General features: G+C 42.8%; 1 protein-coding gene across 1 annotated transcript in view; it reads right to left on the bottom strand.

Annotated features, from left to right (window-relative positions):
- The window catches only part of NEGR1 (neuronal growth regulator 1), a gene marked incomplete at its 3' end in the record, with an annotated part of 221,490 nt that extends 207,054 nt beyond the window's left edge, over nt 1-14,436 (bottom strand). Inside the window, exon 1 of the mRNA XM_080348848.1 lies at nt 14,137-14,436. Within this exon, the coding sequence (XP_080204974.1) occupies nt 14,137-14,306 (170 nt within the window). The 5' untranslated portion in view covers nt 14,307-14,436. The remainder of the gene's footprint in view (nt 1-14,136) is intronic.
- Nucleotides 14,437-20,634: the final 6,198 nt, after the last annotated feature.

The following is a 20,634-nucleotide window of genomic DNA, read 5'->3' on the forward strand; positions in this document are numbered from 1 at the left end:
ATCACCCTCTGAAACCATTTCCACGCACTCCCTTACCCTCCCACCCACTTTTTTTTTTTAGAGTAACTAAAGTAGTAGATTAGGGTCCTAATGCAGGAATTTTAATTCATGTCCAGCAGTGAGGCAAGGTGAACCCACCCTGATCAAATATTTCACACAACACATTAGCACAAATATCAATCATATTTCACAGCACCATCTGGTCTTTATATTGTTACTTTCACTGTTTCTGATGGAAAATTACTACGCACAGGAAAAAAAAAAACAAACAACACAAAACAATAAACAAACCCAAAGCCAACAATCAGCGCTCTACACATGTTTCCTTTATCCAATCTGAAAATCATTGCTCCCTTGAAGAACTGCAAAGGTCTTTTAGATATTTTGTATGACTAAAAATACAAAAAAATCTGTCTGCAAAGTTAACAAATACATGTATGTTCAGAAATACCTTTAGGAAAAGTGCCCTGTCCATGGGAATGGAACTTGCCCCTGCCACCCAAGTTTCGCCCCTGACTGTGGGAGTGACACTTTTCCCTCCTGCTCAACCTGCAGCTCTCATAAACACACTGACTTCCACTAGTATTGTTAATTGTTCACAACAATTCTTGCTTGCATCTCACATGCAATTAAAACCAGCTCTGAACACACCTCCAGCAGCTGAAAAATCACTTATCTTGAAAATAGAATCCTCTTGAAGATCTGCATAAAATGCACTCTTAAACATTATCTTTTCACATTCGTTTCACCCAAATCCCACTCACTCAGGAGTATATATTATAATATGGAACCAAATTTACAACCCAACTTCTGCCGAAGTTAAAAAAGATCATTAAAAGAACTAACTCTTCATTTCATGATGCATCACACTAACAGGTTCAACAGATCTCCACACGGGTGCAAACAGGTTTGTTATTTATAACTGCTGTCAAATGACTGTACAGTGTAGATTTGAACTTATGCAAATGAACATATTAAAGTTACCTTTTTTCTTAAATAATCTAATCATGCTAGTCTACTAATTTAAAATTAATGGGATGGAATGAAAATGTTGGACAGTTTCAAAATAAATTAAGTGTGGAAACAGGTTATGTTTAATCAAGCTGTCATACAAATTAGCAGCTTCACTCACTGAGTACTATGGGAAGAACTTCCTTGCTAGTGAAAATGGTTTTGGAACCATTACAGGAACTATCTACTTCTTGTTAGAGACAGATGAATACTAAAAAAGTACAGAAGCCCCAGTATCAGGTTAAAAAAATAAAATCTTCATCATCTTCAGCAGAGGCAACCCTGGAGCTGCACATTCTCAACACGCTTCCTTCCCAACACTTACTCTAATAACTACAAGCAGCTCTACAAAGGCATCGCCTATTAAAAATGGTCAAAATTATACTTCAGTCCTGCCAACGGCACTTATTTGTTAATTGAGTGGTTCTCTTTATTACCAGTTGATTACATCAACCCATGTACAAGATACTGCAGCTCCACAAAAGGGCTGACAACTCCAGTGTGCTGGATCCCAGGTGGTATCTGAGATGAAAATCACCAGTTCTCATGTAGATGAAGCATAAGAAAGATCATTCCTCACTCTGCCATCGCACAGGTGTAGATGTATTTTATTAAACAGCATGCATATGTAGTCAAATTAATATTCTTAAAAAGAAAAATGAATCCTTTATTGGACTATGAATATATTTGTATTGATCTTCTGCACCCAGACTTTTTACTAGCAGGTGTGCTTTGGATATTGTAATTTATCTGCTTCTAGCTTATGAATAACTTGCCAAGTTCTCTCCAAAGACAGCAACATTTGCACAGAAACTGTGTTCCAGGTAACATAAACTCTGATCAACAGTAAACACCACGCATCATTTGCTGCTATAAAAAAATATTACTTTGTACTATTACAGAGTATTATCTTCCATCCAAGAACTCAAAAGGTTTGCAAAAAGCATGAAGAATCTAATCTAATTCCAATTTCACTTCCTCCCAGATCCCCCGAAAAAGAATCGCGGGAATTTCAAACACACTCATATTTAATGATCATCCAAAGCTTTATACCCATGTTTGGTGTGGTGGTTGGTTTTGTTTATGCACTTACAATTCTAAACACTCCAAAAATATTTTAATATCAGCTGTGACCTTAGTGAGGTAATTATTCTCCTCACAATTTACTGTAGCTATAGTAAGCAGGTCATCTATCCACACATTTGACATCAAAATACAGGCTGTGCTCCATGGATGAGGATCTGAGTATTTCCTGCTGTAGACTTGGGTCTTGGCTCTTCTGTGAGTTACGACTTCAAGTCACAGAGATAAACACACCCAACCGTCCTTAACGTTATAATCCTTTTCTCTATGCAAGCCGTATTTTCATCAACACTTCAAAATTCTATTCCTTCTGATCACTTGGTTAGTCTTGTAAACAGAAAATGTATTTGGATGTATCTAAAATATTAAAAAGTAGGCTTTTCAAGTCAGTCATTCCAGAAGTATCATATTTGAATTAAAAATAAGTTTTGTTACGTGAAATCTTTTCCTTTGCTATTCACCTTACCTAATATTTAAAAATTAAAAAAAAAGAAAAAAAAAAAAAGTGGGAATCAGCATAGTCCCTTGGAAATGTGATGTTTCAGGAGTTATTTGAATTAAGTGCCAAATATATGCAGTGTTCAGGGTTATTATTATTTTCGCAAATAGAATAAAGTGTTCCCTGGGCATGAACAGCTTCGTTGCAGTAAACACTAATGCTAAAATGGATGGTAGGGAGGAAAAGGTGAACTGCTGCTGGGGAGAAAAGGCCATAGGTACAGGAAAAACAGTATGCAGGCAGTAAAACTGCTCTGGTATGCCAGTCACCTATATTTAGAAAGGCCTAGCATCCTCAGTATTAATTATTTATATGACCACTTAAGCCTTATCGGCATTTATCAAAGAATGCACGCTAACTTGAAATATTTACACTAAACTACTGCACTCAATGAGATAGATATCACAGAAAGTGCTCTTTACACCTCCAACCAGATGCATTTTAAATCCGTTGCCCGTTGATAAAATCAGTACGAGTGAATTGCAAATGTGTTACACAGACAAAACAAATAAAACCCCAATCAGATGTTCAGATATATGAAGAACACTGCACATCCCCCCCCAAGCTGCAGCCCCCGCAAATCACCTGTTACTGGAAGTTAATTTGCAGGTTGTGTTTTATCTTTAGCCCATACACCTTCAGACTACCAGAAACATAACAGAAAGAAGGTTTATGCAGGTTAAAAAGCACAACTAATTAAATGCAATTAATTAAATTAATTTTTAACTGATTTCCAGCTACATGCAAGACTCTACACTGAAAAAAAAAAAAAGTAGCTGTGACAAAAGTTATATTTTATTCTCTCTTCCTCTGCTATTTAACAGTCTTGGAATAAAAAGTCAAGTACAATTTTCTAGTCCAGTTGTTCCAGCCAGAGGGGAAACTGCTTGTCATAATTAGGCCACTTTCATAACGAATTCACTCATCACCTGGTCCCCTCTGAATGTGCCCAAAGCTCTGCACCCGTGACTTGGTGACCTCATCCTGCCCACTGGTCACTTCCTCTCGTCCCCTCTCGCCTCATCTCAATCCCTCTGTGCACCCATCCACGGGTTGAGGAAAGAAACACAAAGTTCACCAACTACAAAGTAAAATATATAAAAGATTGATTGTGCCTCTGATCTGCCGCAGCACTGGGGACTTACTCTTTCCAGTGCACTTAACGCATCTGCCATATAGATTATTTACTGGTAAATATTCTTTTCAGCTATATGTGCCCTTCTATATGAAGTCACACAAATTTGATCTCTTTTTTAAAAAAAATAAACATATATACAAAAATATCTCATACATTAATACTTCAGCAAGTAAACAGAGCTCTGCAATAACAGGAAGTCTTTCTAGGATTCTATGTTCTTCAGGATGAGAACCTGTCCCAGGTTGCCCAGAGAGGTGGTAGATGAACCATCCCTGGAGACATCCCAGGCCAGGCTGGACGGGATTCTGAGCAACCTGAGCTGGTGAAGATGTCCCTGCTCATGGCAGGGGTGGCACTGGGGGGGCTGGGAAGGCCCATTTTATGTTCCCTCAACATAAACTATTCTGTTATTCCATGAGACTTGGAGGCATTACTTTACACAGATAACATGAAATATTTGAGTAATTATCCAGAAACAACTACAACACCTGACCTGGCCCCACTCGCACACCCTGCTCAGAGCCCCTCACAACGTGCTCCAGTCTGGCAGCTCGTTAACCACCAGGTTAATTAATAGAAACAGCAGCAAACCACCCCTCTCTGCAAAAGACCACGTAAACACTAGGTAACATCTTACTAGTAGCTAAGTTTTCAATTGTTTTCATTAGGCAGTGTGTGTTTCCAAACCCCTGGCAAGTGACAGTTCCATCCAGGTTGGGACAGACACTCATCTTCCCATTTCTGGTGGAACTGTCAACTCCACAGCTCACACCATGGCCCCTCTTTTCCCAGAAGCAGCCCCAAGGGCTCCCCGAGTAGACCGGACATGGTGTAATCCAACACACCAACAGCTTCTGAGGAATTTTTCAGAATTATTTGGACAGTGGACGCTATGTAAATTTACACCCTAAAACGGCTTTAAAAAAAAATCCCGAAGAATTAAAGCAACTTGAATGGTAAGGATTGGGATTTCTTTTGTGGAGGGGCATATACTCTAATTTCTGTAGCAGAGGTATGCAAGTTGCCTGTCACACATTGCTCTAGCACACTGGAAAGATTCTGAGGCTTCCTACAACCACTGCCCACAGCACCTCAAAATCTGTTTACACATCATGAAACAAGAACTGCCACATGAGATACCCTTCATATCTGAAAAGTTTTCCTCTTCGCTGTTTATATTAACATTTCAGTGACATTTCTAATATTCAATTTTAGATTTATTTAATAACTGTCTTAAACAGGAATGACAAGAGAATTCAACAGCTGAAGTGGGAGTGTGATTCCAAGCCCCAGGTGGCCCGGTGAGCACCGTCACCAACCGTGTCCCTCAAGTGCTGTGGTGCAATTTAACTTATGGCCAAACAACCTAAAGCAGCAGCTGGACAGCAAAACACTTCAGTGCTTTTCCCTGTGTAATACATTTAAAGGCACAGGATTTTATCAGTTTACTAATTTAATTCCTATGTTAAATTCAAGATAATTATGACACGACACATGAAGATAAATGCATACATACTCTTAGTGAATTAGCCTATAATTTTGTAAATATTATACCACTATTTTTATAAACAAAAATATTTACTATCCATATTATAACAAATGTTTTGATTATTGCTTTATTATGTATTATTTCATTCTGTAAGCAACACAATACCTGCAAAATTACTGCATCTTTAACTCCCTCTGGTAAGAGATTTTTCATCATATCTATTAAAGTTCATAACTAACCTAACTCAGTACTTCATAAGCCCAGATCCTAAAAAAAAAGTCAATTTAATAATGTAAGTCCTTTCTGAGACCTTTATATACAGTTGTGCTCATTTTCTAACTAATTTAGTTCATCTGATCTGAATCTCTCATTAAAAACTGCTACATTATGATGGTTAGGAACAGAATAACTGAAATAATTGCTTTTAGCCCTGATAGAGTTACCTATTTGAAATCATGCTTTCAATAAAGCTGGGTTCATTTAGTTTGCATTAAAGACCTCAGCCTTTCAGCTTTTGTGACACACCAGATAAACACAGAAGACAGAGCTTTTATTTATCTGTTTATTTTTGCCCAGACATCCATTCTTCTCGCTGCCTTTGGAAACTTATTACTGCCTCAGCTCAGGATATCAAATTATTTTGGGATTTCACTGAGACTTGCATTCAATCTCCTAAAGACTTTACACATTCAGTGCCCGGACCAACCTCACCTGTAATTTATTTCTGAGTGTGTTGACACCATTCAAACTCTTTTAGGGCTGTTAAGCTTTCTGTGTCTCCTCCATACCCAAGGGCACACAAACCTTGCTGAGGAAATAAAGGAAAACTCTGCACCATCATCTTCACACCCAGAAGAAATGTAGCAGTCAAGTGGAAACCAGGTGGTCAGGAAGGGATGGCTTCAGTCCCAATTGCTGGTTTATGATGGTAAATTATATTCCACTTAAAAACATTTTTAACCTGAAGCCAGTGAAATATCCAAGGCGTACAGCCATACAGTAAATTATGCATGCCAATGTTTTGTAGAGGGAATAAGGTTCCTGCCTACTTTGACAGAACTGCGTTATGTAAATGCAGCAGGCCTATCACAGATGCTGTGCTAAGATGGACAGTTAGCGTATTCCTGTATATTTACATAACTACAGAAAAAATACAGCATATATACGTATAGAATTTCCTTTATTTACATTGACATGTGCGTAAGAAAAATTACTGGAGATTTCTGCAAGAAGTATTGTATGCTAATGAATGTTTTTCCAAGACAAAACTGTTAGTGCTAACAGTTGGATCCCTCTCTTTGTTTTAATTATGCATGACTAATGATAGCTGTTTGGCTGCCTGACCACCAGATTGTCTGCTGTTGCCAAGGGAGAAGCTTCTAAAATAGATTGGCTGTTTTTCTGTTATAAAACAAAGTATGTTTTACTTCATCTCATATTTTTTTTAACAGTTTTGCAGGTATAAATATCAAAACTTGAGTTGAACTCACTGGTGGGCCATTCTCGTGTGTAAATCAGCACCAATTATGAGCAATATACCACACGGAACCAGAATTGCTGCAGGCACCTCCTGGCTCCAGGTGCTGCTGCAAACACAGAAACTACAGAAATACAACCAAGAAACACCACTGCAATGGCCAGCATTGTAGTGGGTCTGGTTTCCATCTCCACCCATATACAAATGCAGGTGCACTAATGAGTCCCATCTGCCCTGGGGTCTCTGAGAGCTTTAATACTGGGAAAAAAAAAAAAAAAAGTTTTTCTGCTGAGTTTGAAGAAAAATATTTGAAAAAAAGTCAAAAGAAGGGAGCCTGATGGTTGCCGATACAGTAGGATAAAGGTGAGTGGGCACGGCTGCATCCAGCACTGCATCCCCAGGACTCATGTCCCTGGGATATGGGCTACACGCAACTCTTATGCGAGATGACAAGGAGAAAGTAATTAAAGTCTCTGTTTTCTCCTCAACAGAACAGCCCTTTGGAACAAATCCCGTTTTTCATTCCTCACTGATTCGTTGTTTTGTTAGCTCCTTTGCATAACACCCGAAACATTCGCAATCGTTTAAAATGATAAATTATTTTAATTTACTCTGAATTTATTTATTATTATGGCAGAGACAAGAGGCAAGCACCATAATGTGCTTGTTTAATAATTGGCAGGGATTTGGAATGTGAATGTGTTACCCAACAACAACTCAATTTTATGGGGGGTGTGCACATATGTCTACACGTACCACAGCCACATTTCAGAGAGGAACAAAGCCTCACACAGCCAAATAATTTATGATCCTGAACTGCACAAGAATACCAAAACAGTACAGAAGTCAAGAAAAATACCTTTTAAAGTCATAGAGGAGAAAAGAAAATTTTTATATTTATTATACCAGCTGTCCCTCCACAGACATATCTGCATTTATATGTGGGTGCACACAACTGGATCCCACACGGGCATGTGGACACACAGAGGGACTGCACTGTCACAATATATATAATATAATAAAATTTAAGTATGCTCTATATACTTGATGTTCACCTGCTATTCATACTGCAAAACTTTCATTCCAAGTGCCCAGTTCTCAGTAATACTAATGACAACAGACAGATAACATTTGGGAGATGTCACCAACTTTCCATGGCCACTGCTGCTCCTCTGGCAAAGGCTGTTGGCTGGAATGGGCAGCTCTTCTCAGAAGAGAAAGTAAAGCCAACAAGCAAGTCCTAAGCCCAAAAAGTCACAAGCCCCCCCTCAGCAATTCAAATGTGAATTAGGCACATACATCCCCTGAGGGTCTGAACACCCTTGGAGAAGAAGCTTGCTTGATCTGCTTGACACAGGCACTCAAGCCTCACAAGCACCTCCAGCGATTTCTACCAGAGCAGTTGGATGTTCCTTAGGATGGTGGATCTGGAAACCCACAGGACTGCATAGCTCCAGAAGTCTTGGCAAGGACCACCCCCCCAGCTAAGGTCCACGATGACAACCGTAATACTGTAGTTTCATTCTTGAGCGTCTGGAGTCGGGGAAGCAGAAGCAGGAACTGGAGATGGTCCCAGTAAGGTTCTGTCTGGCTAGGACTCCCCTGTGCCCATGGTCAGGCACCAGTGAGCTTTCCTGGGAAAGGGGACGTCCCATCTGAAAATCAGAATGTCTTGGAAAGCAGAGCAGCAGGAGAGGCGGGTTTGCCTGCTGCTGCCAAACTTCTCCTGCCAAAACAGAGTCCATTCCCACACCAGACTCTGATTATGGAAACCCTGTGTTTGGTACCCCTAAAGGGACTCAGTTCAGAAAAACAATGTCAGGTGGACATCTCTCCTCTAAAGCATCAATGCCCATCAGAGGAGTGCTGTGGTGGAGAACAGGGAGCATCCCATTTCCCAATGAGTGAAGACAACATGTAGCTGGGAAAGTCATTTCCAATAGAGGGTGAGAACTCTGATCTCTGCCAAGTGCAAGGAGCCACAGTGAATGCTGAGTCATCAGATCTGCCCCAAGAACAGCCTTTCTCTGATACACTGCCTCGCATGGTTCCCCTGTGCCACCCCGGGGTGTCACTGCCAAAAAGCTGGGGACCTCTGGGGGAGGCAGAGGTGACACTCGTGGTGTTTGGGGAGCGGCTCTCCCAGCCCTGGACACTGAGGGACACCAGAAGCTGCTCTTCCCGCTCCCCACGTGGCAACTTCTTCCACCAGCAGATAATCTTACGGAAAAGATGAAGCTGAGTAACTCTAAAAGCAGCTGGAGAGATGGACAGTTTGGGATCAGCTGTCTACAATATGCCCAGACCTTTTAATACCAGTGAAAACACACCAATAAAATATTCTCCTAGCAGTGTTAGCACAGCTCATCCTGCATTACCCACTGTTCTGTACCAGATGTCCAGTGAGCATCTCAGGTCTGAGGGGCAGGAGAGCATGACTGTGCATGACACAGACCTGAGACTGTCCAAGGTGGAGAGAGAAGCAGCTGGGCTACGTGTGAAGAATTTAGAAAACAAACCAAAAAACCCCAAAGCTTCTGATCTCTGACCAAAAAAAAATATAAAATCTCCTATAATCACCCTTCTCAGGTGACTGTTGGCTGCCCTAAACCTCAGATAAAACTCACATGGGATGGCCAAGAGAGACTACTGTGGTCAGAAACATGCAGGTGAACTTTGATCTACCTGTTAACAAGGCTGACCTAGGACTGATCCCTGTTTTTCCCAGCCAGGTTTGACAAGAACCAATGTCTGCTCTATAATCACAACCAGACACAGTTATCTGCTTTACACCTTCCAGCGCTCCTCCTCTTCACTGTCAACCTTTGGGAACATCAATCCAATGGATACTAGCTAGGGGTTTAACTCTTTACAGCTAAGAACTCACATTATTTCCAAAATTGCAGGGCATATATTTCATAAATTCCTCTACAATCATACACTGGTAAAAAAACTACTTTTCTAAACAAATGTGTCAAGTTTAAAACCTTATTTTACTGTGATTACACAATTTTAAAGTACTATCAGGTAAGCTAGTTTTTATTATCCATGAGCTTTGAGAAAAATAAAATGCAGGATAACAAAAACTGTGCTTGTGAAATAAAGTCATTTTCATAGAATGTTTTGTGTTGAAAGGACCTTCAAAGCTCCCCCAGTGCCACCCCTGCCATGAGCAGGGACATCTTCACCAGCTCAGGTTGCTCAGAGCCCCGTCCAGCCTGACCTGGGATGTCTCCAGGGATGGGGCATCCACCACCTCTCTGGGAACCCGGGCTAGGCTCTCACCACCCTCAGGGGCAACAATTTCTTCCTTCATGTTCGATTATCTTCAGATTTGTACATTTAGATATCTAAAGGAATTCTGTCTACAAGTTGCAGACAAGGTGTATAGAGCTGGTAAGAAACTCCAGCCCCATTTTCTTGGGTGGGTGAAGCTGAGAGGGCCACACACACAGAACAGCCGTGACCCGGAGAAGCATCAGCACAGGAACTGAGAGATCAGTTCTCTTTTATTTCCCCAGCAGTAGAAGCACCTCTTGCTGCCATCCAGCAGCAGGTCCCTCTCACCCTCCCCACATCACCACCCACCCCAGTGGCCATGGCCTTGGTGTCCTTGAGCATCCAGCCCCACTCCGAGGGCAGGAGGGAATGGAAGGGGTTACCCACACCTGCTCCCAGCAAATTGCTTAGCATTTGTCACCTCTCTTCAAACACTCCTGTGCCAAAATTGCCACTTGTGCTGTCAGTGTTAGGGATGTGCTGCAAACCTGCAGCAATCTCTCTCCTCATGGGAGGTCTTGGGAAGGGTCAATAGAGAAACCCAGGTCTGAAAACACAGACTGTTTCCTCTATGTCTAGCAGTTTACAATGTAGAAAATAATACTCTTCTAATAAAATAATGCTTTTATAACTTGCCCTCTCCTTCCTTGTGTGCTCTCATTAAATCTTAACTGATTGCCTGATAAGAATAAAGAAAAGGTGCGGGACAGAAATACACTTTGGAAAATAAGTGGCTTCCCAAAATTATTTTGCCATACAAAACAACCACATTACTGACATAATTTCTTGTAACTTCGATAAACAGTGACACAAATAGTGTTTGAAATGTATGCACCAATCATCAATTGAAAACAAAGTACCATGTTTTAATTATTGAGAATACAGAAATAACACCTTGGCTAACAAGAGATTTTCTTTAAAAAAAAATAAAAAAATAAAAGAAAATAAATTTGCTAAGGTGCTTTCTGTAGCAAAACAGGTGCTAAGTGATGTTTTTGGCAAACTGTCTGTCGGGTCAGTCTACCTGACAGTGAATAGTGTGGGCCAGGGGGTGACGGGGAGCGGCTGGGGAAGGGCACCGGGCAGGGAGCAATGCTCACAGCTCTGCTTCCATGGCACTAAAAAACCCCGCACGCATTTGACGCTCAACTGAGTAATTACACTATCATATCAATTAACTATTTTAAAATGAGGGAGCTGTACTACTTATTTTACTTTGTGTTAATGCTCAGAGGCTTTTACTGGAAAACCTCAGCACTTAAAGGAGGCTTTATTCCTCATCTTTAGTAAAGACAATGAAAACTTAATGTGAGAACCGAGACTGGAACTTGGCTGACTCAGTCTGCCACCTTACTCATTGAAATAGGCTACGTGCTTTCTCCTTTCCTAATATTTTAGCTCAAAGTGAGACTTGCAATTAAAAGCCTGTCCTCAGTTCAAGGCAGGTAACCCTGTTTATCCACACTCCTGGCAGAATGCCAGATGATAATTAAGCTGTGCAGCAGAGGGGAAGACCTGAGGACCAGCAGCAGAGCCCCGGGAGCTGGGCTGCCCACAGCACCCACGACACCCGCTCCTTCTGGGACACCTCCACCCTAACACAATCACCCTCCTGTCCCTGCAGTCAGGGAAACGCTGACTCCAAGCTGTGGAAATAAGCCCCCTGTTCCAGCATCAACTGGTGAAAAAAGGAATGCTCGATGCTTTGAGCATGGTGCTGTCGTAGCAAAGTCAGGTCACTTAGGAAGCCCCCTTTGCTGGAGAATGGATCAAAGCAAAGCCCAGTGCTGGGAGGGGAATCCACATGTGCGGAAGCAGGAGCCAAGGGCCACCTTGCCGTGGGAACTCAGGAACTACAGCTATGGCAACTCCAGCTGCTGCAGCATTGCCCACAACAGCCACAGCAACTCTGGTTGCTGCAGCATCGCCCAGAACAGTTACAGCAACTCCTGCTGCTGCAGCATTGCCCAGAACAGTTAGTTACAGCAAGTCCAGCTGCTGCAGCATCGCCCAGAACAGTTACAGCAACTCCTGCTGCTGCAGCATTGCCCAGAACAGTTAGTTACAGCAAGTCCAGCTGCTGCAGCATCGCCCAGAACAGTTACAGCAACTCCTGCTGCTGCAGCGAACATCACCCAGAACAGCTACAGCCAGCCCCTGCAGAGCCGGGAAAACTCCTGTGCTAACACTGAGATTACTTTACCCAGCTCATCAGAATTTGCATGTAAATAAATAGCCTACTTCCAATACTTAGGATACTAATAGCAATTATTTTAATGTATGTTGAAATAGATTTATGTTACAAATATCCAGCAAGGAAAAATTCAGGAGGAGTAGTGATGATGTGCAGCGAGGAACTCAAGATAAACAGCTCTATCTGCCTCCTGCATGCACTTTGGAAAGTGTTCTCTCTTACAGCAATCCTACATTTCCCCTTTCAAGTTGTAATACCAGCTGAAAACAAAACAAACTCTGTTTTGAAAGCAAGGCTACAAAAGGCATTTGAAATGAAAGTAGTTAATCACAGAGCAAGAATGAAAAAACAGCCGTACCACATGTTATTTCACTCCCTAGTCGCTTTGTTCCAGCCTTTGGTAGGGATGTTTATGTCTCTTATTTACAAAACAAACACTCTCCTTCCCTTGTGGAAACAAAGTAACATTTTACTCTTAATGCTTTAATTTCATTTATATAACATGTAACCTATCCAGCTGCACAGACACCCACTATAAACACAAACTTAGGCCTAGAAAACTGAACGTATTCCAGCTGAAACCCAGTAGGAGACTAACCTTTAGAGTTAATTCAGCAGGTTTTGAATAAAGTAGTTCCAAACACATATCTATTTACATCCGAACAATGTTTAGCACTGGCCAAGTATCTGTCTGAACTGCCCACAGTCTCACCAAGTTACCTTCTCAACCTTTAAGTCTGAAACACTACAAATAAAATACAGGGTTTTTAAAAAAATTTCTTTTGATTCTCCAGTTCTGTGAACAGAAAGCACGAGGACTTTATGGCACCTCAGAATACAGAGTATAATTGAGGTCTACATAAAAAATACTTGTCAGCTGCCCTACATAGACATCTACTGTATTTTCAGTAGCTACTACACCAGCAGCAGGCTGCCTTGCTATAAAACCATTCCAAATTCCTACTGAATATACCTTACACAGTATTTTACAGCAGACTGTAGCATCGTTAAAAACACACAGGGCTAAAATACTTCGTTATCTGGAGACCCGAGTAACACCCCAACAAGAAATAATACAGTCAGATACTTCGTAGCTTAAAACTACTGCCTATTAAATCGGAGATTTATCACAAGCAAGGAGGTCCAGCCCACTACAATCATATTCCAGATAACAAGAAAATGTATTTTGCTTCAGCTATAGCAAGATCATTACAAACATACAACACATGAATCAAAAGTTAGAATCGGAGGAAAAAAATAATCAAATCAAGGCAGAGGATTAATGAATACAGATCAGAAAGAGGGATCCGAGTAGATTAACGATGGTGTGTGACTGCTGGTAAACAAATTTTGCTCCAGTCAACCAGACTGAATACACAGGGAGCGCAAGGTTCATTAGGAGAAACAGCAGAGCTATGGCAAGCAGGTAATCTCCTAATTGTATAAAGCTAGCTGCCCACGTTAATCAGCGAGAAATATGAAAAACATAAAAACCAAAACAAAATAACCACAAAAATACTTCTGACAGGGCGTCATCCTCAGCACCACGTTACAGCCCAGAGACAGTCCGACCGCAGAGCCCCAAACTGCTGCCGGCAGCCAAAAACTGCATCATCTCCCCCACTTCCAAACTTCTCCCAACAGACCTTGTCTTTACTAAACAAGACTTTAAATAAAAAAATAAAAAAACAAGGAAACGACTTCCAGCAGTTGGACACACACATCCCCAAGCCCCGGAAGAACCAAGCACTCCGGGATGCGGGTACCGGGCGCTGTTGAGGATAAGTTCTCCGCATCACCGGGAGGATTCGTGCCGCCGCAGCATCCCCGAGGAGGGTCGGGGGGGCTCCCGGAGGAACCAAGGCTCCTCCGGGAGTCCCCGACCCGCCTCGGGGATACTGCAGCAGTGCCAGTCCGTGTCCCCCTACCCTCCCCTCGCCCCATCACGGCCGCGATCGCATCCTACCTAAGCACCGCCGTGTCCCCTTTCCTGACCACCAAATTGTCCACAGCTGACCCTGGGTAGTCCCCACCCGGAGCGGCGAATCTCCCGGGGGGCAGCAAACAGCAAAGGCCGAGGAAAACGATCGCCAGCCACTGGTGGGAGCCCCCGGCGCCCCGCACCAGCGGCACCATCTCCGCTCCGCCTTGCTGTCCCCCCTGGGCCCGGAGCCGGGCCGGTAGAGACGGCGGAGGCTCCCGGCTGGTGGCCGCGGTCTGTGGGCGAGTACGGAGCGCGGCTGCTCCCGGGCGGCCGCCGGAGCATCTATCGCGGGGAGAGGAGAGCGGAGGGGAGGGCAGCGCGGCCGCTCGGCGCGGCGGCGGGCGGTCCCCGCTGCCAGCCCCGTTGCCACGCAGCCGTCGCCCTGGCAACCGGCCCGGCGGCGGAGGGATGCGCGGGGCCGGTCCAACCCCCCCTAAACCTTCCCCCTCCCTCCGTTCCGGGCTTCCCGCTCCGCCCCTCCCGCCATCCCGGTTTGCAGCATCCCGCACCGGCAGAGCTGCGGCGCAGGCCCGACACCGCCCGCTTCCCAGTGCCACATCTCAGGCATCGCTCCTTCTCCTTGGTGCCGCTCTCTCCCCTTAAGGTTTAATAAAAATTTACCACTTTGGCAAAAGGCGGCAAGTCGGAAGATGGCTTTAGGGCTGTGGCGCTGGGAACCGTGCCAGCAGCTCCACGGTGAGGCTTCCTCCTCTCTTGGGAACGGCTGGGATTTCCAAAGGAATGATCGAGTCCTTTCTGGAATATAGGATCGGCTGCTCTGATATTTAGGGAGCTGTATTTCCTAAAGTTCTACCAGGATAGCTACAGACGTTCACCAACAGCAGGGAGAGGAAGAAAAGAAAAAAAAAGAGGGGGCAAACCCCCACATATTATTTTCCCATAGAGGCATCAGAATTAGCAGCCTTTTTTCCTCCTGTGGTCTTCTCCAGCACGTTAAACACACACTCAAAACATTGTCAGTTCTGACAAACACCACAAAGTGAGGAATTCTGTTTGTCTGGTTTGTTTGCCCAAACACTCACTCTCCAGCCTCACCCATTCATCCCAGGACACGAGTGAGTTGCCCCTCTCTGGGGTCTGGCTGCATCTCCCACAGGAATTACCCTCCTCCTGCCGGTTCAGTTGGAGAGAAGTTGCATAAGGGATGCAGTTATGTAACAGAGATTGCATGGCTGCTACAACACTAAGGGCAGTTTGGAAATGTTCTCACACTAATTCACACACATCTGGCCAATACAATGTTGTAATTGTTCCTTCCCAGCAGCTCTGCCAGCCCATGGTACAGCGAGCACTGATTCTCCTGCCGCACACTCTCTTTCATCAGCTGCCACCGCGTATGAGTTTTTCTCGTGCACCATTTTTTCTCACTCTCAATTTGCATCAGAAAGATTTGAGAATAGAATGTTCCAAGTAAAAAATGTTTAATAAACATGATACTTCCCAGGCTCGCCCTTCTGATAAACCTGTATTCCTTCTCCTGTAAGATTTACCCTTCTTTACTCCCATTGCACTAGATCTTTCCAGCCGCACAAATAAATTCTGGTGTACATAAAAGGGAATTCTTCCTCTATTTCTGCAGCACATGACACTACAGAGTTTCCGTTCCTTGATAAGGAAAAAGAGGGGGGAAGACAGAGACATTGGCTCACAAATTTTGGATGTGGAAGACTCACTGTCAGTATTATCACTATAATACAGTAGTGCCTTTTTAGTGTTAAATACAACCCCAAGTGAGACATCCCTCTCTGCTAGCATGCATGCAACTGCCATAGTGTGCAATACCCAGCCAGTGGGACCAGGACAGAAGAAACTTCCTGCAAGCAAAAGTTGATTATCTAGTACCAAAAACAGCATTAGGAATATTTCCGAGGCAAGACCATGCATTTTGAAATGGGTTTCCCAACAGGACAGACTTCAGCTGTAAGCCTCTAATGCCTTCTCTAACAGGGAACTGTTTATAGTTTGCACTGTTGCCATCCCACACCCAAATATGTACAATAACCTCCTCTAGGACCTTTCCTGACATGGATCTTTCTTGCAGTGAGCAATCCCAAAACTTGACATGCCAGCCAGCTGTAAGTGTCCTGCCTGCATAGCTCTCAGATACCAGTTTTACCATCACACAGTGTCCAAGAGGTTCTCCAAACACCACATCCTCAGAACGTCTGTTCCCAGAAGAACCTCAGCAACCCAGTGGGTTTGGATTTAATTTCTTCTCTGATATTTCACCTGTGGCAATATCTCAGCTTCAATAAGCCATTTTCTGTCTTCTCCAGAACAGCCCAAAATCCCAGTGCGGTTGAAGTTGGCAGGGACCTCCACAGGTCACCTTGTCCAGTCCCCTGCCCAAACCAGGCCACCTAGAGCTAGCTGCCCAGGACCATGTCCAGTCAGCTGCTGGATATCTAAACAGATGGACACTTCACAACTTGTCTGCATTCCCTGCCAGCTGGGTAACTGGAATGGAAGAGGTTTATCTCACAGCAAAACATACAATGTTGCTCTGCTTTGGATCCACAGATGGTGTCTTTCCCATTCACGTGCTCAGGAATACTGTGATTTTCTCCTAATCTCAATGTATGAAGCTGCTCTTCCAGCTACCACTGTGGTACACGGTCACACATATCCATAACACCTATAAAGGTGGAAACATAAGCAGCACCGCAGCCATTCTTTACCAAGACCCCAGCAGAAAATGTCCGCTGTTCCCCAGCCTTGGGAATCCAGGCCTATCACCCATTTTCCATCACCATTGGTATTCAGGAGTGGATGTCCTACTTCCCAGATGTTGCCATCAAAACCTTTGCCTCCTTTGCAAGTGGTTGGACTAGATGACCTTTGAAAGTCCCTTCCAGCACAAACTATTCTGATTCTCAGCTGAGCTCCTGCATCCCCATCTCCAGATGCTCTCCCAGGCCATGAGTGTGTGGAAAGCTTGACCTGAAGCACCAGCCAGCCAAACACTCACCTGGCAGCACCGGTGCATCCACACACCCTGCGCACAGGACAAATTTTCCTTGAGAAGGTTTTGGATACAAGACACAAATGACAAACACACCAGCACCTGTCCTGCTTCAGCCATCTCCTCTGCAGGGCAGCCGTTCCACTGCTTCCAGTAGAGCATCTCAAGGGCTTCATCTTCCTTCTTTTTCCTAGGGTGTTTTTGTTTTTTTTTTTTAATTTGCCAAAACAGCTGCTAATTGCCCCCCCTTTCCTCTGATAACAGCAGACCGGCTCAGCCAACTTACCAAGCAGTGCAGTCCTTCCTCACCACCGTAAAAACAGACCCTCCCACTATGTCCTGAATCCATCCACACTTTGCTACTTTGAACATTAAACGTTTTGAGGAGAAGTTTAAAAACAAAACAAAAAATGAAACAAAACCAACCAAACAAAACCATGACCCAACACACCTGTTTCTCAAGGCTTTCTGCTTTATCTCAACCATGCTATGTGCCCAAACTCAATAAGGTCATTATTTTTATAACAATAAAAAAAGAGTTCAGATCCATCAGATCAATCTCTCCTCTTAAAGACTTGCAGTCTAGAGTGAAATGCAGTTTCTCCTGTAGCAGACGTACAAATATTTCTATTACAGCTGCACAAGCAACATTTTCTCTCAAAAATTAATTGATGTGGCAAACAGTTATGAGTGTGTTTGTGATCCTCAGTGCTTTTTCTTAGACTTTGGGGGAAATACCTTTCCAAGATATGATGCAGCATTTGCAAATGTGTTGTGTTGGTATCAAGAGGAGGAAAACGCGTAACCACACAGGAATCACTCTTTATATGTGAAATGTTCACACAGCTCTCTCATGTAAGAAGCCCTTTGAATGCTCTGGTTCATGAAGTACTCAGATCATCCAGAGAGAGATGTGATATAACAGCCAAGATCTAAGCTTGGGAAGAGCTCTGTAACCTTTAATGAATTACATGACGTTGTTTTTGTTTGACCTTAAAAAAAAAAAAAAAAAAAAAAAAATTGCTCCTCTTTGAATGAGGACAACAGACATTTCCTCAACAACATTCTATTAGTTTCACATCAGATCATACAAATTTCAGCCAGCAATAGCCAAGATGAAGGTGTTTGTTTTGTTCATTTTTAGATTCATATCCCTGGCTCCCATGCTATTTGCAGATCAGTGGAAAACAGAGCAGGTCAGGAGTCAATAGCAGTCGTGCCAATCAGTGTTGCTCTAGAGACTGGATTCTTGCATCTGAATCTTCCCCACCTCCTCCCAAGCCCAGGATGCTTGCAAAAACAAACAACAAACAAACAAAAAAACCCATCTCACACCAGACATGTACACAGGTAGAAAAATTATTTCCATGGAGGAAAGACAAATCTTTCCCATTAGCTAGTTTACTGTGAATTACACTGGGCTATTTTAGCATGTTGGTTTTACCTGAAAGAGTTGGGTCCTTCAAACATAGTAATGGTTAGGCCGTGAGATTTCTTGAGATTTGACTGTGTATTTTTGTTTAAAGGCATTTAATTTAGAAAAGCTAAATTTATTTGTTGTTTGCAAGTATTGGTTTAACAGTTTGCACAAATATTTGAGACTGATTCACGAGCTTCACACTTTGCTTCGTTTCCTTCTGCGAGTTTGACTCTTCTGTAACTCTGTAACTGTTCCTTGGTGCTAGTGAAGCAACATGGGAGCTGAATGACTGAACTCTGGGAGAACTGGTACTTCTGATCTGCATCGCACAGCCAGCGGTTTCTGTGTGCTGTGGACAGTGCTCACCACCTGCTAATTACCGCCTGCTAATTACCCCCACATCAGAACTGCTCACAGAACTGGCTCTATTTCTACACATTTTAACACTGGCTGGAAATATATGTTACATTTTGAGTTCCCAGCACCACCCCCAGCATCCTCCAGGTCCCTTTCATCCTGTGGAGCTGATGGGAGCCATTTTGTTTGTCCTTTTGTTAATGGCTCTAATCTAAATCTTTTTACAGAGTTCTGTGAGAATCAAAAGGGCAATCTCCATATATACATTTGCTTTTGAGATCCATGTTTCTGAAAGTGTGCAAGTATTTCCACATAGTTGCCAAATGAATTTAGTTATTATCATCCACAGCATCTGAACCATAACCTGAAGCTTGTCATGGTACTGTTCCTCATAATAAAAACTTTGTTTCTGCTTGCAAAACAGATGAGAGACATTCTAAATGGGGGGACACACAGGAAGACAGAACACGGATGGGACATTAAAAAAAAAGCAAAACAAAAACAAAAAACACAACAAACAAACAACAACAACAAAAAACCTGTACTGAATTTTCAGAGTCATGTTTTGTGTCCAAATTCAAAGTCTTTGGAATTTTGAAACTTTTTTCCAGTGACCAAAGAACAGTAGAAACCTAGAAGTAATGAATGGAGCATTCCCAGAGATAAAGCTAGTCTTTAAATTTCATTTTAAAATCTTTTAAGAAGAAAAAGATAAGAGTAAAAATGTCTACTAGCTTAGGAATTCTCAGGTAATTAACATTCTTGGATGATATTCTCTAATATCTCTGCCTTCCTCTCCAGTAGCAAAAACATCCCATAAATAAGGACAACACTTTATTACTTTGCTGTAGTGCAAACTCTCCCAAGAAGCATCCAGCCATTGCTCAATGTTCTTAAAACATGCCTAAGGTTGCCCAAAATGTGAATAAACAACCCAAGGCGCCCAAAGAATTTGTCAGCTTTAGTTCTCCAAGAGCAATTTCTGCTGTTTCTGCAGAACTGCTATGTAAAAGAGCTCATCTAGATCAGTCCCCCTGGATCATCAGTTACCATGCAAAAAAGGCTTCACAAAAATGCATTCCCTGAAAATTTCATTTGAAAAGGGAAGGGAAGAGGCTGTGCAGAGAATGGCGAGGAAGGGATCAATCTCAGAAAACACTCTCAATTGAAAAAAACAAAACAAAACAAAAAACATTTCTACATTTTTTTCCCAATATCTACTTTTTTGTTGTTGTTAAATCTCTTACACATGCAAAATGTAGAAGGTAATTTTGTCAAGTATTGAAATCAATAGAAATTTCCTTTTAAATAAGTATCTCACAGATACCTTCAGAATTCATGGCATTATGATGGGGTGGGTTTTTTTGCTAATAGGATTCAAGGCAGATGCTGGAACCTCCACAAAATGCGTTTTCCATTTTCCAGATAGTCTGTTACGTGACTACGCACAGAACTGCTCACTGAAACACTCTACAGAATTATTTCCCATACTTTGAAAATTGGGAGAACCCTGGTCTGCCATCAGCTGTACCAGCATCATCAGGCCCTACGGAAACCAGTTTCCATCAATGCAAGTCATTCTCTTATTTGAGTTTTTAAACTGACAGCACAAGGCTCAGCCCATATCAGACAGCAGAAAATGCACATCATGCACATAATGACAGATTCTCAGAGGAGCGGCTTCCCAGGTGCCTATTTATATAACACAGCTCTAATTACA

Source organism: Nesoenas mayeri (genome assembly GCF_963082525.1).
Source record: "Nesoenas mayeri genome assembly, chromosome: 8".
Classification (NCBI taxonomy): domain Eukaryota; kingdom Metazoa; phylum Chordata; class Aves; order Columbiformes; family Columbidae; genus Nesoenas; species Nesoenas mayeri.